The 16,573-nt window shown below is 30.5% G+C and overlaps 2 protein-coding genes across 2 annotated transcripts in view; one reads left to right on the top strand and one right to left on the bottom strand.

The window, feature by feature from the left end:
• The window catches only part of LOC110999946 (pyruvate dehydrogenase (acetyl-transferring) kinase, mitochondrial), a 30,089-nt gene extending 16,929 nt beyond the window's left edge, over positions 1-13,160 (top strand). The window contains exons 2-9 of the mRNA XM_022269240.2: positions 2,043-2,100; positions 5,170-5,319; positions 6,396-6,580; positions 8,074-8,268; positions 8,556-8,722; positions 9,676-9,790; positions 10,618-10,727; positions 11,377-13,160. Of these exons, the coding sequence (XP_022124932.1) occupies positions 2,043-2,100; positions 5,170-5,319; positions 6,396-6,580; positions 8,074-8,268; positions 8,556-8,722; positions 9,676-9,790; positions 10,618-10,727; positions 11,377-11,535 (1,139 nt within the window). The 3' untranslated portion in view covers positions 11,536-13,160. The remainder of the gene's footprint in view (positions 1-2,042; positions 2,101-5,169; positions 5,320-6,395; positions 6,581-8,073; positions 8,269-8,555; positions 8,723-9,675; positions 9,791-10,617; positions 10,728-11,376) is intronic.
• A 107-nt stretch (positions 13,161-13,267) lies between these two features.
• Positions 13,268-16,130, bottom strand: LOC110999945 (gastrula zinc finger protein XlCGF57.1). The gene is made up of 2 exons (XM_022269239.2): positions 14,765-16,130; positions 13,268-14,493 (listed from the first exon to the last, which is right to left on the bottom strand). The coding sequence occupies exons 1-2, from the start codon at positions 16,012-16,014 to the stop codon at positions 14,076-14,078; spliced, it is 1,668 nt and encodes a 555-aa protein (XP_022124931.2). The 5' UTR covers positions 16,015-16,130; the 3' UTR covers positions 13,268-14,075.
• Between the last annotated feature and the right edge of the window lie 443 nt (positions 16,131-16,573).

The following is a 16,573-nucleotide window of genomic DNA, read 5'->3' as shown; positions in this document are numbered from 1 at the left end:
AACTATTGGTTATTGATTTAAAAATGTAGATCGTAACAAATTATAATTAACGTTTTTAATATCATCGCGTTGTAAACACATATTGTATTAATTAAAATTCATAATTGCGTAAGTAGGCCGATTTCCGTTACAGAAGCGATGTTATAAATCTTGCTCAGATTCCTTCGTACCGTAATTAACATATATGTATATAGTAGATTTGTTTTCATCATTAAAATAATTGAGATTAATTGGCATTTACCTCCTGTGAACAAAATAAAATTTTATTAACAATTAAAAATAAAGATAATTTTTTGTGTACATAGATTTGATAATTATATATGAAGACCATGTACCTAGAATAAAAACTAAAATAAAATAAAAATCCAATACAAGTAATTAATTGGAAAATTTGATTCATTTAATCGAAAAACACTTTTAATAAATAAATACTTAATTACATTATGTTAATGGTTGTAACTTACTGTATATGTAGCATTATGTATGTGAAGTTTAATAAAGAAAAGATTACGTAACAGTTCAATAGGTCAAAAGAAAATTGTTCAACACGATCAATTCGAATCGATCCGATTAACAATTTAGATTATTGTTTCATTGGATTGGAAAATTGAAAACCAGTGGCGACAAATTGAAATCTTGTCATGTCGTCAATATTCAATTGGATATTTTATCCTTTACACTGGAACACTACGTACAAACGCAGCATACACATCCAATTAATTTATGAGGGTAGCATTATTCATTCACAAAAAGGCTTTTCTTTTCCTGTATTTTTTTTGTATTAGGCTTAAAAATAAGTAAGAATATAAAGTATGGAATTAATTAAATGTTCGCTTCATGTCCATTGGTCGTCTACACTTACATACCAAATATGTACTTAGCAGAAATGTTCTTAGATTTAAGAACCCTTAAGTCAAGTTAGTTTGCAAGTTACACTACCCCTAATTTTATGTTAGTTAACTCATGTTTTAATTTGATGCGTTGAAATACAACGCGACGGTTCTCATTCCGCACAGACTCTTGCAAAGATAACGTTGATCACCGGCCAAAAAATATATTTATCTAATCGTCTATTTCAGATATTTCAATAACAAAAAGTTAAGTTTGAAATTTAATTTGACTGTAGGGAGATATGATTTTCAACAAAATCTTTATACCACGCGATAACTCAAACAATGAGAAAATTAAGATGTACTGTACTTTAATACTGATAGTTAGTTTGGTTTCTCGTTTAGCCTCTTCGTCTTGGGTGTACACGAATTTAAAAAAAAGAGTGTATACTTATTTCCACGCGTTAGAAGTTATACTTCTTTGGCGTATGAAAAAAAACTAAAATGCAGTAGTGATTAACGATAAATATTAAAATTTATCAATAAGATTATATTTAAATAAATAAATTATTAGTAAATACGATCACCGTCGTATATGAAATTGATATAAATACTAAAATATACAACTTGAACATAGTTATCGATTTCCATACCACCTTGACCTAACTTAACGATGTCGAATTTAGGTTTTGGTGTGCGCGCTCATCGTAAAAATTCACTCTCATCATTTTTCTCCATCGCGCCAAAAGAAATATAACTTCAAAATGCTTGTAAAGTTTTTAATTCAATCATTAGAGATTATCAGAGATGCCTTTAGAGTTACAATTGAGGGTAAGAGAGTTGAGACTTTGCGATAACTATGACGTAGTGTTTGGATATATATTTGTTATATCTGATATAGACGGGACCTTTGGAATGAACACATATTATATGTATTTCGTATAATTTATTTGAAGTATTAAAATGTTTAGTCGAGATTTCACATGCGATAATTTAATACTCAATTTATTCGTATGAAAAGAAGCCTATAGAACTCTCTATTTATGTTACAAAATATTCTAGTATAATAGTCATATAAACTGGTTTAAGGCGTAAACAAAACCCACATTACATTGTAATGTAAGGATTGTATTGGCCTTTTTAGTTAATTTTAGTTTCGTTCTTTAGGTATTGAATGTACATACTTATTAAATTTTACAAATATCTTTTCAGGTCTAAATGCTTGCGAGAGGAAATCCTACTTGTTCCTCAGGAAGGAGCTGCCAGTCAGGTAATTTTTGTTATAACATTCAACAGCAATTATTTTAATTATGTAATGAATCTTCACGTCCTGTTATTAAAAGAACTTCTTCTTTTTCGAAATCGGTTCAGTGTCGGTTTTTATTGCTAACATATAATTTTGTTTGCTGTTTTTAAGATTGGTATATATTTAATTTTTTATACGCACATCAAGATTTAATAAAAACCTAGAAATGATTATTTATTGTATACATATGTGTGGGAACATAAACTGGACACAGTTTTTATGCCCACCAGGACGTCGAAAAGATTGAAAAATTAAAATTAAATGAAAAGATGGTAAAACCCCTTATTTTTTTAATTATTCAATGTAATAAAAGGAAAAATTAACAATGAAGCGATAAATGCATTGCGCGTAATATGAAAGGTCAGCGAGACCTAGACCTTGTTATCCAAATGTATATGTATGTATGTTTTGCTTTGTAGCTTATTATCAGTGCCTCTTTTTGTGGATATGTATACCTATTTATCTATGAGTATTTTTTTTCTTTTCATTTCAAAGAGTTTCAATGTGTGTCAAGAATAATCTAGTATGTAGCAATTCTTATTCACTGCATATTAAGGTTCTCTGGAACTATTGTTTGGTTTGCAAGAAACAATTTGTTACAATCTTCTAATCTCCTGGTACTTTTATTAGTTTTTAGATTTTTGTTATTGAACCATTAGTTGGATAATAAACACACAATAGTTCTAATATATAAATTGGAATTTGTGCAATTTTCTTAATTACATAGAAAATATTTTATATAAAAAAATTCATTCAGTAACCTTGTTATGCAATCGACGTAATATTGCACTAAACCGGAAATTACCCATCTTCATATAAAGGAGCTAATATTAGATTGATACACGTGATACTTGCATTGAAATCAAAAACCAATTTAATAGGTGATAACAATATGCTTGAATGGTCTAAATATTTGATGTTACTAAACTTGTTTATGTAAAAATAGGCATACGCGATTTTATAATCGAATAATATATGTTTACTATATACAATTTGAGTGTATTATAATTTCTTCCACCATTGACCGTAGCTCATTTTCGTGTTCCGTCTACTCCAGCTTTTTACAGACATCTTCTCTCTCTTCTTCTTCTCCCTCTTTGTCCGTTGACCAAATCTATGTAATAGATCTATATATGAAATGGTGATATTCTGATAAAACCCGAGATTTTTATGAAAATTCTTAGTTAGAGATGCTAATGGTTCCGGACGTTTATAAAACACAACTTCTACAGGGAATTTATGTTATATAACAATACATAATCTTTGTTGTATTATGCCAGTTTGAAATGTAAAATTACAAATCATAGATGTGAAAACAGTGAAATGGCATTTCTATATAAAAAATACTCGTAGGCAATAGGGTTGTAACTTTTGAAATGTTTACGTTAAAATCACGTGCCTCGATATGTTTTTAATAATAGGCAATATATTATTAGACAAACGAGCCTGCGGGTCGCCCAAAAGGCAGTCATCGCAGCCCATAGACACCCATTTTTAGTGGGTGCGTTGCCGGCCTTTTAGGGAGGAGTACGCTTGAATTTTGAATAGGAGGTCGTATCTCTCAGGGAAGACCCGAGCCGGTAGTCGATTCCAAAATTTGCTAAATAAAATGCCTTGTGAAACGGACTGCATTAAAAATAATGCTTTAATTATCATAATGTAAACAAGGACTGCGTAGATAGCGTGTCATAGATATTGTCATTCAATACTTGTTATTGTATTTGTACTTACTTGTTATTGTTTCATATGTACACGAATATTATAAACAATTCTTTTTGACTTTAACAATTCATTTTGACTATAATTTATTTCCTATATTGCTGATTAGCGAAAGATTAAGCTAAAGATAAAGCTGATTAAGAAATCATGCATCCATCAGCTAGTAAAGTATTCTTATATAATATTATTGGTATCTGAATTAAAATAGAATTACATTTATTACATGCACAACAGTAGTTGACGATTATGGTTCTCAATTGTTATTCATTATGAATAACTGTATATAGCCAAGGTCGACTGCGTTCGAAAGCGAACATTACGATAGTTTCGTCTTTGTAAACGTGAATACGATAGTTTTTGGCAGCTCTGACAATTTGCATAGAATACGTATTCTATTTGAACGATAATTGTTCGTTTTTACGCCTAGTTCCGAAGAATCAATAACAAAGAGAATGTTCTTCAATTATCTACATAATAGGTAATGTTTCGGAAGCACATTGCAACTGTGCATTCAGAAAGAGGATCCATTTTTTAAAGGAATTTATATAGAAATTAAAATATATATATTAATAAAACGGATACATGAAACTAATAATATGAAATATAATATTTAAAAACAATTCCGAATATACCACATAATATTTATAACATCATAACTATTTTAAATAGCAGTAAATTAAAATGCAATTTATATTTTATCACCAAAAGTATTCTATATTACATAGTGCATTAAATATTAATTTAAAAAAATCATAATGGAATATTTGTAGTTTCAACTACTTAATGCTTTTTTAACTGACAACAAAAACCTAAATGAGGTTCTTAATTTGATATTTTTAATAAACGGAAAATGTAAGTAATTCAAGTAATTATTTGACTATATATTTTTTGATTAAATACTGTTTTATTTTAAAAGTATTTAGAAACTCTTAGAATTATTTTCATACAATCACACAGAAGACTAGTGTTATCTAATAATAAAACATTAATATTGCTATGTTTTTACTTTATTTATATAGTCTAAGTGCAATTATGAACATCAACAGAAAATATGGTAAATTGATTATTACATTTACTACCAGTTCCCAAATCAATGGCGTAGAGCTGGCAAGAAACTCTCAGTCACTCCTTCAATCACCAAGTTTTGAGTCATACAAATTGTTTGAACTTGCAAATCAAATCAGATTAGGATCATTTAAATAATCGTCAAATTTATAAAAAGCTTTATTGATTAATTTACTCAGTAAGTTATAAAAACGGTCGTACTTAAATTATTATATTACAATACTTTTAATTCTCTTTTACTCCTTCCAGGCTGGCGAATATAATGAAAGAGATAGCGCTACTTCCTGACAACCTGCTACGGATGCCGTCAGTTGGTCTTGTGAACCAATGGTATGAGAGATCCTTTGAGGAAATTATCCAGTTTGAGAAGATGGACCCGGAGCAGGCAGTTTTGACTCAGTAAGTTTTTATATTTAGTTAGTCACACTGGCGTTTAGAAAATGTCTTGTTTTTCTTAATAAATAATCTCTTTATATCCACGCCTTATTTACATAAATATACAAAAACAAAGATATATACAAATTCTTAAACTAAATTTGGCAACGTAATCGCGAGCCCTCTGGCATTGAGTGTCCATGGACGGCGGTATCACTTAACATCAGGTGAGCCTCCTGCCAGTTTGCCACCTGTTCTATAAAAATCATATTATATATATATATATATATATACACACACACACACACACATATATATATATAAAATTTTATTATTATAAGATGCGGCTTCCGTTCTGGAGGAAGCCTCCTTTGTTTCTGTTTCTGTCATCATCCAAGTTTTGCCAGCTAATCTCGTCAACAACTCAATCTCGTCGGCCAATCGTTTTTTGGTCTGCCCTTGGTTCTTTGTGTCATATTATTGTATGTGTTTATTCGTATACAAATACTTCACTGTATTAGGCGACGATTGTGGTAATCTATTGTCACAAATAAGACATTTATGTATCTGTATTAAATTAATAAAATCTAAATATTTTCTTAACCTAAAGACAGGTCAATTATTTGTGTAAGATATCCTGATCCCTTCAATGGGTTTATAATAATTAAATCGTTAAATGAAGATATTAATGAATTGTTTAATAATGTCTCTAAACATACGTGGTTTTAATTTTAAATTCCTTGTCATTGACTGAAGTGTGGCGCAATTGTGCTACGTTTTATATTCTGAGTTCTGACGAAACTACAATAGAAAATTAAATATACAATAAATTTGTAGGTATTGCAACCCTGCCCCGGTTAATATTTCAACAACAGTGGAAAACGCGTCATTTTTATCGATTATAGAATCACTATCACCGCATTCGATAAAATATTAAATGGCCGTAAAAGTCTAAAGTTAATTATTCTTAAGACTATGTTCATTTATTTACACGTTAAATACTGTTTACTGAATACTGTTGTAATGTACGTAGATGTAAAAATATATATTTACATCCACATTTAATTAGACACAAGTTATATTTATAATATGATTTCCAGATTTTGCGAACGTCTAGTACACATTCGCAATCGTCATGCTGACGTGGTCCAAACAATGGCCCAGGGAGTTCTAGAACTCAAGGAGTCGCACGAGGTGGATCCAGGCGTCGAGAACTCCATACAGTACTTCCTCGACAGGTTTTATATGAGCCGGATATCTATACGGATGCTGATGAACCAGCATAGTAAGTAGATATATTAAGCTTTACAAAATAATATTAACTCCGTTCCAAAAAATAAAAACCAATTTCAGTTAAGTGAAATTTAATAGAAACAGACTGTTTAATTGTGTTAAAAAAAGTGAGTAAACTGTTTTTTTTTTAATTTTTGATGAATTCACTTAAGCGAGTAAGGTGTAACCCTGCCAAACATGAGGAAGAAGAATGTGAACTTAATCAGAAACATTATAAAAATCATCGTGGAAAGAATGTCCAGAAAGATCTTTTTTATTATTTTTTTCTAATATAAAAATCAAAATCAAAAAAAATCATTTAATCAAATTCACATTCATAATGAGTACACATAAAAAGTGGTCCATCGTAGTAAAAAACGTCAAAAAAAATACCCACATATACTCTCATTTTAAACTGTACATTACATTACGTACATTTGTAACTGTAGAATTCTGACAGCTATCATTTTTTGACATGTCAGAGATGGCAAACCTTTTTGGCTGGGCACATTTTTCAATTTCAATACCAGTCTGAACATCTGAGTCTATGCATACATTTTATTTGTTAGTGCATATCCATTTAATTAAGTTCGGTGCTCCACATTAAAATTGGATTACCGGCGAGTGATAATTACGTCCCATTTCATCACAAACAGTAAAAACGCACAAGAAAATATAAAAAAAAAATTTAAAGGTTTATTAAACCTGGAATTAGTTGGCAAAGAGACCTAAAGAATAAAATAAACTAATTTAAGTAACATTCTAAATATTGATTGTGATATTGAAATATTTGTTATTTTTATTAGATCACTTGAGTAAGTGAATACATATTTAGATTTACCTGTTTGTAGGAAAACACGAAATACTTAGCATTTTATTTTGTATTGCTCTCAAATGTGTTAAATTTTTCCCCTTCTCGGTGGAGAACTTATTAGTAGCATCACTTGTGAAATGTCAGTATTCTACGTAATGAATAATCAGAGTATGGCTTATGCAGCAATTTTTCATTATAAAAATAATTTGGCTAACATCTTTATTCTTTTGGCACAGTAACTATTTAACGGTCTTAATTTAGTTTCACATTTGTTTAAAAAAACTACATCGACGTACCTAATTACGTTTATTCGTATTATGCAGCTGCGCCCGTATTGAACAGAAAAATTTCAGTGAAATAACTCACTCATTTCACCAATCAAAAATAATGATGAACTCTGGTGAATAAAATGAAAGTTAATATAACCTTTTAAAAATATTTTTTTTTATGTATCCTGTATCAGTTTAGTTTATTTTTATTTTGTTCCTGTTAAGTATGTTTTTTTTGCTTTGCACTTCTTGCCTACCCTATGTAATTTAATACATTGTTTTCCTTTACTCACAGTGGTTGCCTGGAAGAAATCGCTCGAAAGCAATAAGGCCGCCATTTGCTTTTCATTAAATTATGTTCAATTTTTTTCTTTTATGTAATGCAACGAAGTGTTAATAAATAAATAAATAATTAAATTCCAGCCCTTCTCTTTGGGGAGCAAATAGGCGCCAAGCAGGAATCTGTGAACGGCATCGGGAACGGTGGCCGGCACATCGGGTCTATAGACCCGGCGTGTGATGTGGCCGCGGTTGTGCGGGATGCCTATGAAAATGCAAGATTCCTCTGCGATAGGTATTATTTGGCGTCGCCTGATCTGGAGCTGTTACAAAATGGGGGTAATTAGATTTTAATCAAACCTTAAGAAATTTAAGTCTATATCAATCTTACTATGATGATCAAGATCTGAGGGCTAACTGAAGATAGTTGCTTCACCTATTGAAATATAAATAAAAAGCCGGCAACGCACTCGCGAGCCCTCTAGCATTAAGAGTGTACATGGGCGGTGGTAATAATATTTAATATAGGAGTTATTTTGTTAATGAAAGAATTTATTATATTAAGTCGATGCACACACATTAGCGACTGCTCTAATCAAAGTATTTTTTTAAATATTATATTTCAGTTCCGAGTGATAGGCCGCTACCGATAGTATACGTGCCGTCTCACCTGTATCATATGCTGTTCGAGCTTTTTAAGAACGCTATGAGGGCTGTCATGGAGCTTCATGAAAGCAACCCACCGCCTGTTACGCTAAATATTATTCAAGGGCGTGAGGATATTTCACTGAAGGTATATATCGTCTAGTAAATGATTTTTTTTGAACAAATAAAAAAAAATAGTAGAAGCCGTGAAGACTTCTGTGCTTCTGGAAGGAGCTAGGCTGGCTAAATTAGTTTTCTAAATTAATTATTATAATTTTTTTTACGCAAAATAGGCCAAATTTGAGTCTAATTGCGGAAAATGAGTCCACCTAGTGGGATGCCAAAAATTTTAATAAATCCTAACCGTTGATATATGATAAATATATAGATTTATTTAGTTTTTTCAGCACGACATAAATCCTTTATTAACGTAGAATAATGGTGATATTAATCCCTAATTGGCAAGGCATTATGAAGAACACTTTGTTTAAAAAGACGCCATATACTGTTTACAGACGCAACAATATACAGTGTAAACTGTATATAACGACACTGAAGGGCGGTGCATTTTATGGCGTTATAGAGAGGTGTCGTTAAATGGAGAGAAGAAAAATCAAATCAGAAGTAAATTTAACAACATAAGTTATCTTCTCTCCCGTTTTTATTGCGCGTATTAGTAAAACTTTTTCGTCAATACACAGTGATTTTCTTTTACTAGCCATGTTTACTAGTCATGGTCAAAAACAGTACATGTGCAAGCAATCCCAATTTGTAAACAAAAACATGATCGGCATGCATGGTGCAGTGGAGTTTATTGCGGGTTAGCATAATAAAACGACAAAAAAATGTACACAGCTTTACTAATTTAGTCTTTATTAATTTTAGCAACTTAAAAGGTCCTTTTTATTAATCAATTGTTGTCATTATTGATTTATTTATAGTGTGTGTGAAGCTATGTAGAGTGTATCATTGTATGGTAGACAAGCTAAACCAACCATAGTCAATTGATTTAGACGTTATAGAGAATTTGCCGTTAAATCGAGAGATGTTACATGGAGCTTACATATACATATATGATTTTTATTTTTTTATATTTTTTAGTTGTCTGACCGAGGTGGTGGCATTCCTCGAAGCGTGACTGATCTTCTCTTCAAATACATGTACAGTACAGCGCCACAGCCATCTAAGTCTGATTCACATAATGTTCCACTGGCAGGTAATTAAATAAAAATTCAACCATTTGTATATACAGGGTTTCCCAAGACTATGGGACGTCAGGTGAAATTACCTTAAATATCGTAGATACGACATTTTGCTGAGAGAAGACTATTTTCTTTTAAAAAGTACTGCATTCAATGTTTTTCAAAAATTACTTGTATAGTCTGGGAAACGAATGTGAAAAAGAACACCCTTGTGTCAGATGAGAGAGAGCGAGAGCGTCAGATAAGAGAGAGCGAGAGCGTCAGATAAGAGAGAGCGAGAGCGTCAGAGAATGTTATCCATTTTGAACACTTTATTAATTGATATCCAAAAAAAATACTTAATTGACTTCGGCAGTTTCATGTATGTTTTAATCGATTAAAGTGATTAATTACACGTTCCTTTCTAATAACTATGTTACTTAAAAAGATTATTATTTTTTATCCATTCTTTCGAGTGGCATAAACAACATTTTTTAACATTTGAGTCGGTTCTCACAGATTAGACAAGTAATTTTTTAGACAAAACATTGAATGCAGTACTTTTTAGCAAAATAGCCTTTTTATTTATTTATTTATTTGAAAACAAAACAGATACAATAAAAATAAAGTTAAAAATAAACACATTGGATGTATCCACAATAGGTTTCACTATATTTTACGATATTTAAGGTACTTTCTCATGATCCTATAGTCTTGGGACATCCTGTATACTTACTAGATAAACAACACTTACTGACTACTGAAGCCAAGGGGACTTAAACTGATGAAAATTTTGGATATTTCACTTCCATAAATTGTATAAGTTTTGCTTCATGAGATATAATTAATTTTATGTACACAGGTTATGGCTACGGACTACCGATATCGCGCTTGTACGCTCGATACTTCCATGGCGATCTGGTTCTTGTCTCGTGCGAGGGGTACGGGACCGATGCCGTAATATATTTGAAGGTATACTTTTTTTTAACACTGAGCAAGCTATGGACATAAAAGTAAAGGAGACGAATTTAAAGGAAATGATGTTCAACATCAAATTAAGAGGCATCTTTTTGGGATGTAATGGTTATAGAAAAAGTAGTTAAAAGAAATAGGTAGTAGTGTTTTATCATCGGAGTTACCAATACCATTTATGTAAGCTATTTAATACCTCCGACGACTACATAGTCGGGGAATTATGTAGAAAATATTTATAATTAAAAAAAAAAGGTGTGGCTGGATATCAGCCAGTATTTACAGCTAGACTAAGCAATACTTGGCAATATTTTTAGTATGTGCAGGGAATTTTTTGTGTCCCATCCGTATGGCCGGAATGATCGCTTTGCAGCAAAATACTGCAATATTTCTCTGCAATAGTTCTGAAAAAAGAACAGTGTTTTGGATGGTTTAGAATATATTATATATATTACATAATATATTATATGATAGAATTCGACATACAAGTTTATTATTTATACAATGAATGCAAAATTACAGAGCCTTTTCTTCTCAGCAGTCATTTGTTTTCTATTTAGATAATTTGAAAATAATATCATTTGAGACATTATATCATATTTTTCGTTTCACAATTCAATGTACATATTTTAACAATTATTTTTTTCAGGCACTTACAAACGAAGCAAATGAGTTGTTGCCTATATTTAACCGGACGTCAACTAAATTTTACCGGCCGTCACCAGTTTTGGCCGATTGGTCTGCGCCAGTTCATAATACTTCAGGCAGCGGACGTAAGGACAAGCCATCTCTTTCACACAAGCTATAGTCAGAGCGAGACGCCGATACCACTGAGTAAGCGGCGTGACATTGTAAGTTTCGTACAATAAATTTGAATGTGCATCGTAGCTGGGTTTTCTAAATATTTTTTTAAATTTAATATTGTTAAATTAAATAGTCGTAATAACGATTTTGTTTAATATTTTCCTGGCGTCTCTGTTTGTTTCGTAATAAATTTAATAGAAATTATGCGAATATTGTAAATTGCTCTAAAGTAGAAAAACAGATATTAGCACTCTTAGTCCAAGTCGAATATATCGAATGATACATTGGAATTGCAAACAATCCTAAATAATGTATTTAAATCATGAAATATACATATATATTAATAGGCATATATGCCAAAAATTTCATAAAATTTTAAGGCTGTGTTAGCCTAGTGGTACTCTTAAACTACATGGATTGTGAACTTTGAGAACGATCCGAGTTTTCGACCTGGACTATGAGTTACCTGTATCATAAAAATGAGTGTTGTAAAATCGCTACGATGTGTACAGGTGAAATGTGATAGAAATTGTACCAAGTATGAGTGATAAGTGTTGCTATCTCGCTCTTATGTATGCCAAACATCGTTAGAGCGAGATAGTGTGATGTGTATTGTGATTATGTAGTTTAAGAGTTGGTGACTTTAAACTGTTATCTGTTTAATTGACGAAATTTAAGCTATTTGCAACAGAATGGTATTTATAATTTCATAAAATTATTCAGTTAATTTTTTGTTAGTTTCTATTTTAAACATTATTTCGAAAATATGAGAGTGAATTGGCAATAAGCAAATATACTCTCGATTACATACGCATCAAGTACGAATAGTCTTTAGTTGTGTATAGACAATAGAGAGCGGAAATATATTTAGGTATTCAAGATAAATAATGAAGATACGTTTAAAGCAATTTTTTGTATGTAGATTTCATCTTGACCGGCTAATACCCCGCTTAAGTAGATTTAAGAATAATAATATAGACATGCCAAAATTCTAGTAATAATTCTATTCCAAAAATTCGCACTTGGTAGCGTACTCGCAGGATACTAATCAACTAATCCTACCTTCAATTACTCTTTATTGTAAATTGTCATCTGTCAAAAAGATGTAATTTTTCATATAAAAACACCTTAATACAAAGCAAATATTACTTTGGGATCTGGTATTCCATATTTTTGCAAAACCACATTGTGAACGCACTAATTAAAATTACTTAACTTAAATTATTAAACTTACTCAATCCTGCGAGATAATTTGTGATACTCGTTTTTAGACAATTTTTACTTTAAATATAGTTGCATACTTGATGCCCTCTCTATTAAAATGGCCAAGTTAGACTTAAGATCTATTACCATTGGTATATTCTTAATAAATATTAGAATAGCTTGTGAACCATCAAAACTATTTGTGGACTTGAATATGAAGGCAAGTGAGACGAAATGATGAGAAAGAACCTAAATATCATTTATGCAATTCTGAATGTATTATTTTAAAATGTTTCTACTGTAATATAGAGTTAAAATAGTTTTAGGAAATGATATCATAGAATAAGTATTATTGTTACAATATATATGTATATATATGTAGTATACTGAAATATCAGTAGGTAGTTCGTTTCAGTTGGGATAAGACAAAAATGAAAAGTAAAATATATTGGATTTATTTAAGTATTTGGCGAATACTGATTTATCAACAAATTTAAAGTCTTTAAATAAAATGAGTATTTTTGCACCTAAAATAGTACAATGAAAGTACATGCCATTAAGGATTATACTCTTAAACAGTTTTTATATTCGTGCATTTTATTCCTTATATAATAATAGGCATACAAAAGAGATGGATATATTTTCATAGGTACAGATGTAGGCTGTTTCACACAAGTACAATAGGTTTATACAGGCACAATTTATAAAATATTGTATTGAAATTTAAGTAAAACAATACGGAATTTTATGATCATGCCCTGACTGAAAGTAACGACTAATTTATATACTCACTTGTTCCCTCAATATTTTCATAATTTGCTAAGTTGTCAAAGTAAAATTCCATATTGTTACTTAATATAATGTATCATTCTTAAACGGGCTTTAAGTTTATATTGTACCTGTGGGTTCATTAATTTTATTAATACTGCATTTGTACTAAATAGATAAGTGTTATTCCAAAATTGATATTTCTATAATTTATAGTCTTATAGAAAATGATTTATGTATAATTTTTTAAATAAAATTTTCAATTGTTTTTGTTCGTTATGGCAATGCAATTGAAACAATACAATGATACATTTTAATTTCTTGTTCCTAAAACAAATATTATTATTAAACTTATTTAAGATATATTATTAATTATTCAAAATAAGTAAAAGTATTATGTTTTCACAACTTTTGGTGGGTTTGTTTTTATCAATGTTTGACTCCAAGTGAGTTTTTTATTATCTTCTTAAACTGAAGTACTTATAAATAATGTAAAGAAAATAGCTGCCAATATTAAATACAGAATAATGTATAACTTATTAGAGTGCTTATAATACTGAAAACAATACTTGATTACACATGAATCCCTTGTAGTAAATCACCTTCCTTCCCATGTATTTTTAAGTGAACCTTAAGACCAGAGGCTTTACGGAATGCCTGTCCACAATTTGAACACACATATGGCCTTTCACCAGTATGGCATCTTACATGAGCTGTTAAATCTTGCTTTTGCACAAATGCTTTATCACATAAAGAGCATTTGTAAGGTTTCTCTCCAGTATGAGTACGCCTATGATTTTTCAGTGTTCCTGAAGCAGCAAACTTCATGTTACACATATCACATGAGAATGGCCGTTCCCCTGTATGTGTCCGCCGATGTTTGACTAGAGAGCTTGAAGTGGTAAAACCGTTACCACAGTCATCACAGACAAATGGATGTGCACCACTATGTTTTCGTAAATGTGCTGTGAGTTCACCTTTTGATACAAATCTGAAATTCAAAGTAACTAAGTTTTTTTTTATTTAGAAATCAGAAACTTGCAAAATTATTTTATTATTTTGGAAAATACTTAGTACCTAGTCTATATTAAGTAATGCAATGACGATACAGCTGTTATTCTAATGTAGATTCTGTTGCAGGAAAAAAATTATCTAAATAGGAGGCATAAAAATTATACACTTGCTTGCTTATAGCTAAAATATTTTTTTAAGATTTAATAGCAAATAAAAATTATTAGTGAAACTTACAGATATTATTTTACCTTTTATCACAATTATCACATTCAAATGGCTTCAACCCTAAATGTCTCCTTATATGTTGCTCTAAATTTGTCTTTTGTGAGAATCCCTTTCCACAAGTGGAACACAAAAATGGCTTCTCTCCAGTATGTGTCCTTAAATGATCAGTCAAAGATGACATCATTATAAAAGATTTATTGCAGATATGACATTGATGCTTCTTTTCAACTTTGTGCACCTCTTTATGGACATGCAAGGCTTCTAGAGTGGTAAAGTTTTTATCACAGCAATCACAACTGTAGCCCCTATCCCTTGTATGAACTAAGAGTATATGATTATCTAAATGAGCTTGATGTTTGAACTCTCTCTTACAACTTTTGCAAGTAAACTTCATCTGAACACCTTCATGTTTTAACAAATGCGTATGAAGTGAAGACTCATGAGTAAACTTTCTCATACATTTATTACATTTAAACAAACGTTTGGGACCTTGAGTTTTTTTTAACTTTACATTATGATGTTTAGTATGTTCAGTATATGATTTCTGATCAGGCAATTGTATATTACACTTTTTGCAACATAGATTCTCATCTGATTTAACTAGTAATTTTGGTTTTTTACATTGTTCTGAATGACTTTTATACTCATTTTCACATGTAAATTTTAAGTTACATTCACATGTTAAAATATTATTTTTAAAATTACTTATTATATAAAAATCTGAATCTAACATGGTATGATTTTCAAGACTTTCACTTTCACAGTTGTTGAAATCAGTATCAACATTTAATTCTTCTTTAATATCTATTTGTGTTTCAGTCTTAGATAAGCCCACAATTTCTGTATGGACCAGTTCCTTTGAATCAAAATCATCAATTGATATCTTATCTAGATTATGGTTAAATGAATCATATTCTGAATCTAAAGGATAAAGGAGTGTTTTTGAATCTATAGTAGAAGTATCTTGTGATGTCGATACTGAATCTTTGCCTGGTTTTAAATCTTGAAAAGCTTCTTTTAGTATTTTCTCTGACAAGATACATCTTTCTTTTAACTGCACAGCCTTGTTTAGAATCGAGAAACACTCTACACATATTTGCAGCGGGTTTCTGCAGTCGATGTCTATATTAACATCGACAAGAAATGACAATAGCTCACACACAGTTCGAGTATCACCAACGGATTGACTATTTAGTGGTATTTGAGCTCGAGCTTCACAAAAACAAATTCTACAAACTTTGCTGGGACAGGCTAACACATCCTTAATGTCCATATTGGATCTTTAAAGAAATGGTTCTACATATTAATTAAATTATTTTAAGTCTTCAGTTGGGGAACTAGACATCACAAAATTGTAAATATTTTTCAATTTTAAACATATCTAATGTCAATAGACAAGTGTCAACAGTCAACATAAAAATTTAAATTGATCTGAAGGAATGAGGGTTGACATTTTATTACACTTACCTCTCTCTATGATATCAAACTTGTTATTAATTGATAACGATTTTTCCACAGTGGAAGTTATTCCACTATAGAGAATTCAATATATTGAATTTAGGTTATATTTGTCACCTTTTTTAGTGTAGGAAATCATTAATAACAAATATTTCACAAGTTAATAAACACTATAGTCCCTAGAAAATATGATACACCGTCAAAGGAAGCAGTAAATAAAATCAACCAAATGCAGTTTTAATTATTAATGACAATTAAACTACAGACAAATTGTGGAAGATATTTAAGCTTGTATCTTATATCTGAAAAGTATTTTTGCATCATAACAGGCGTGACCCACTAACGCCATTTATATGAAAATGGTCACAGTTCAA

Source organism: Pieris rapae, chromosome 15, assembly GCF_905147795.1.
Source record: "Pieris rapae chromosome 15, ilPieRapa1.1, whole genome shotgun sequence".
NCBI classification, from domain to species: domain Eukaryota; kingdom Metazoa; phylum Arthropoda; class Insecta; order Lepidoptera; family Pieridae; genus Pieris; species Pieris rapae.
This window is presented reverse-complemented; position numbering and strand designations above follow the sequence as displayed.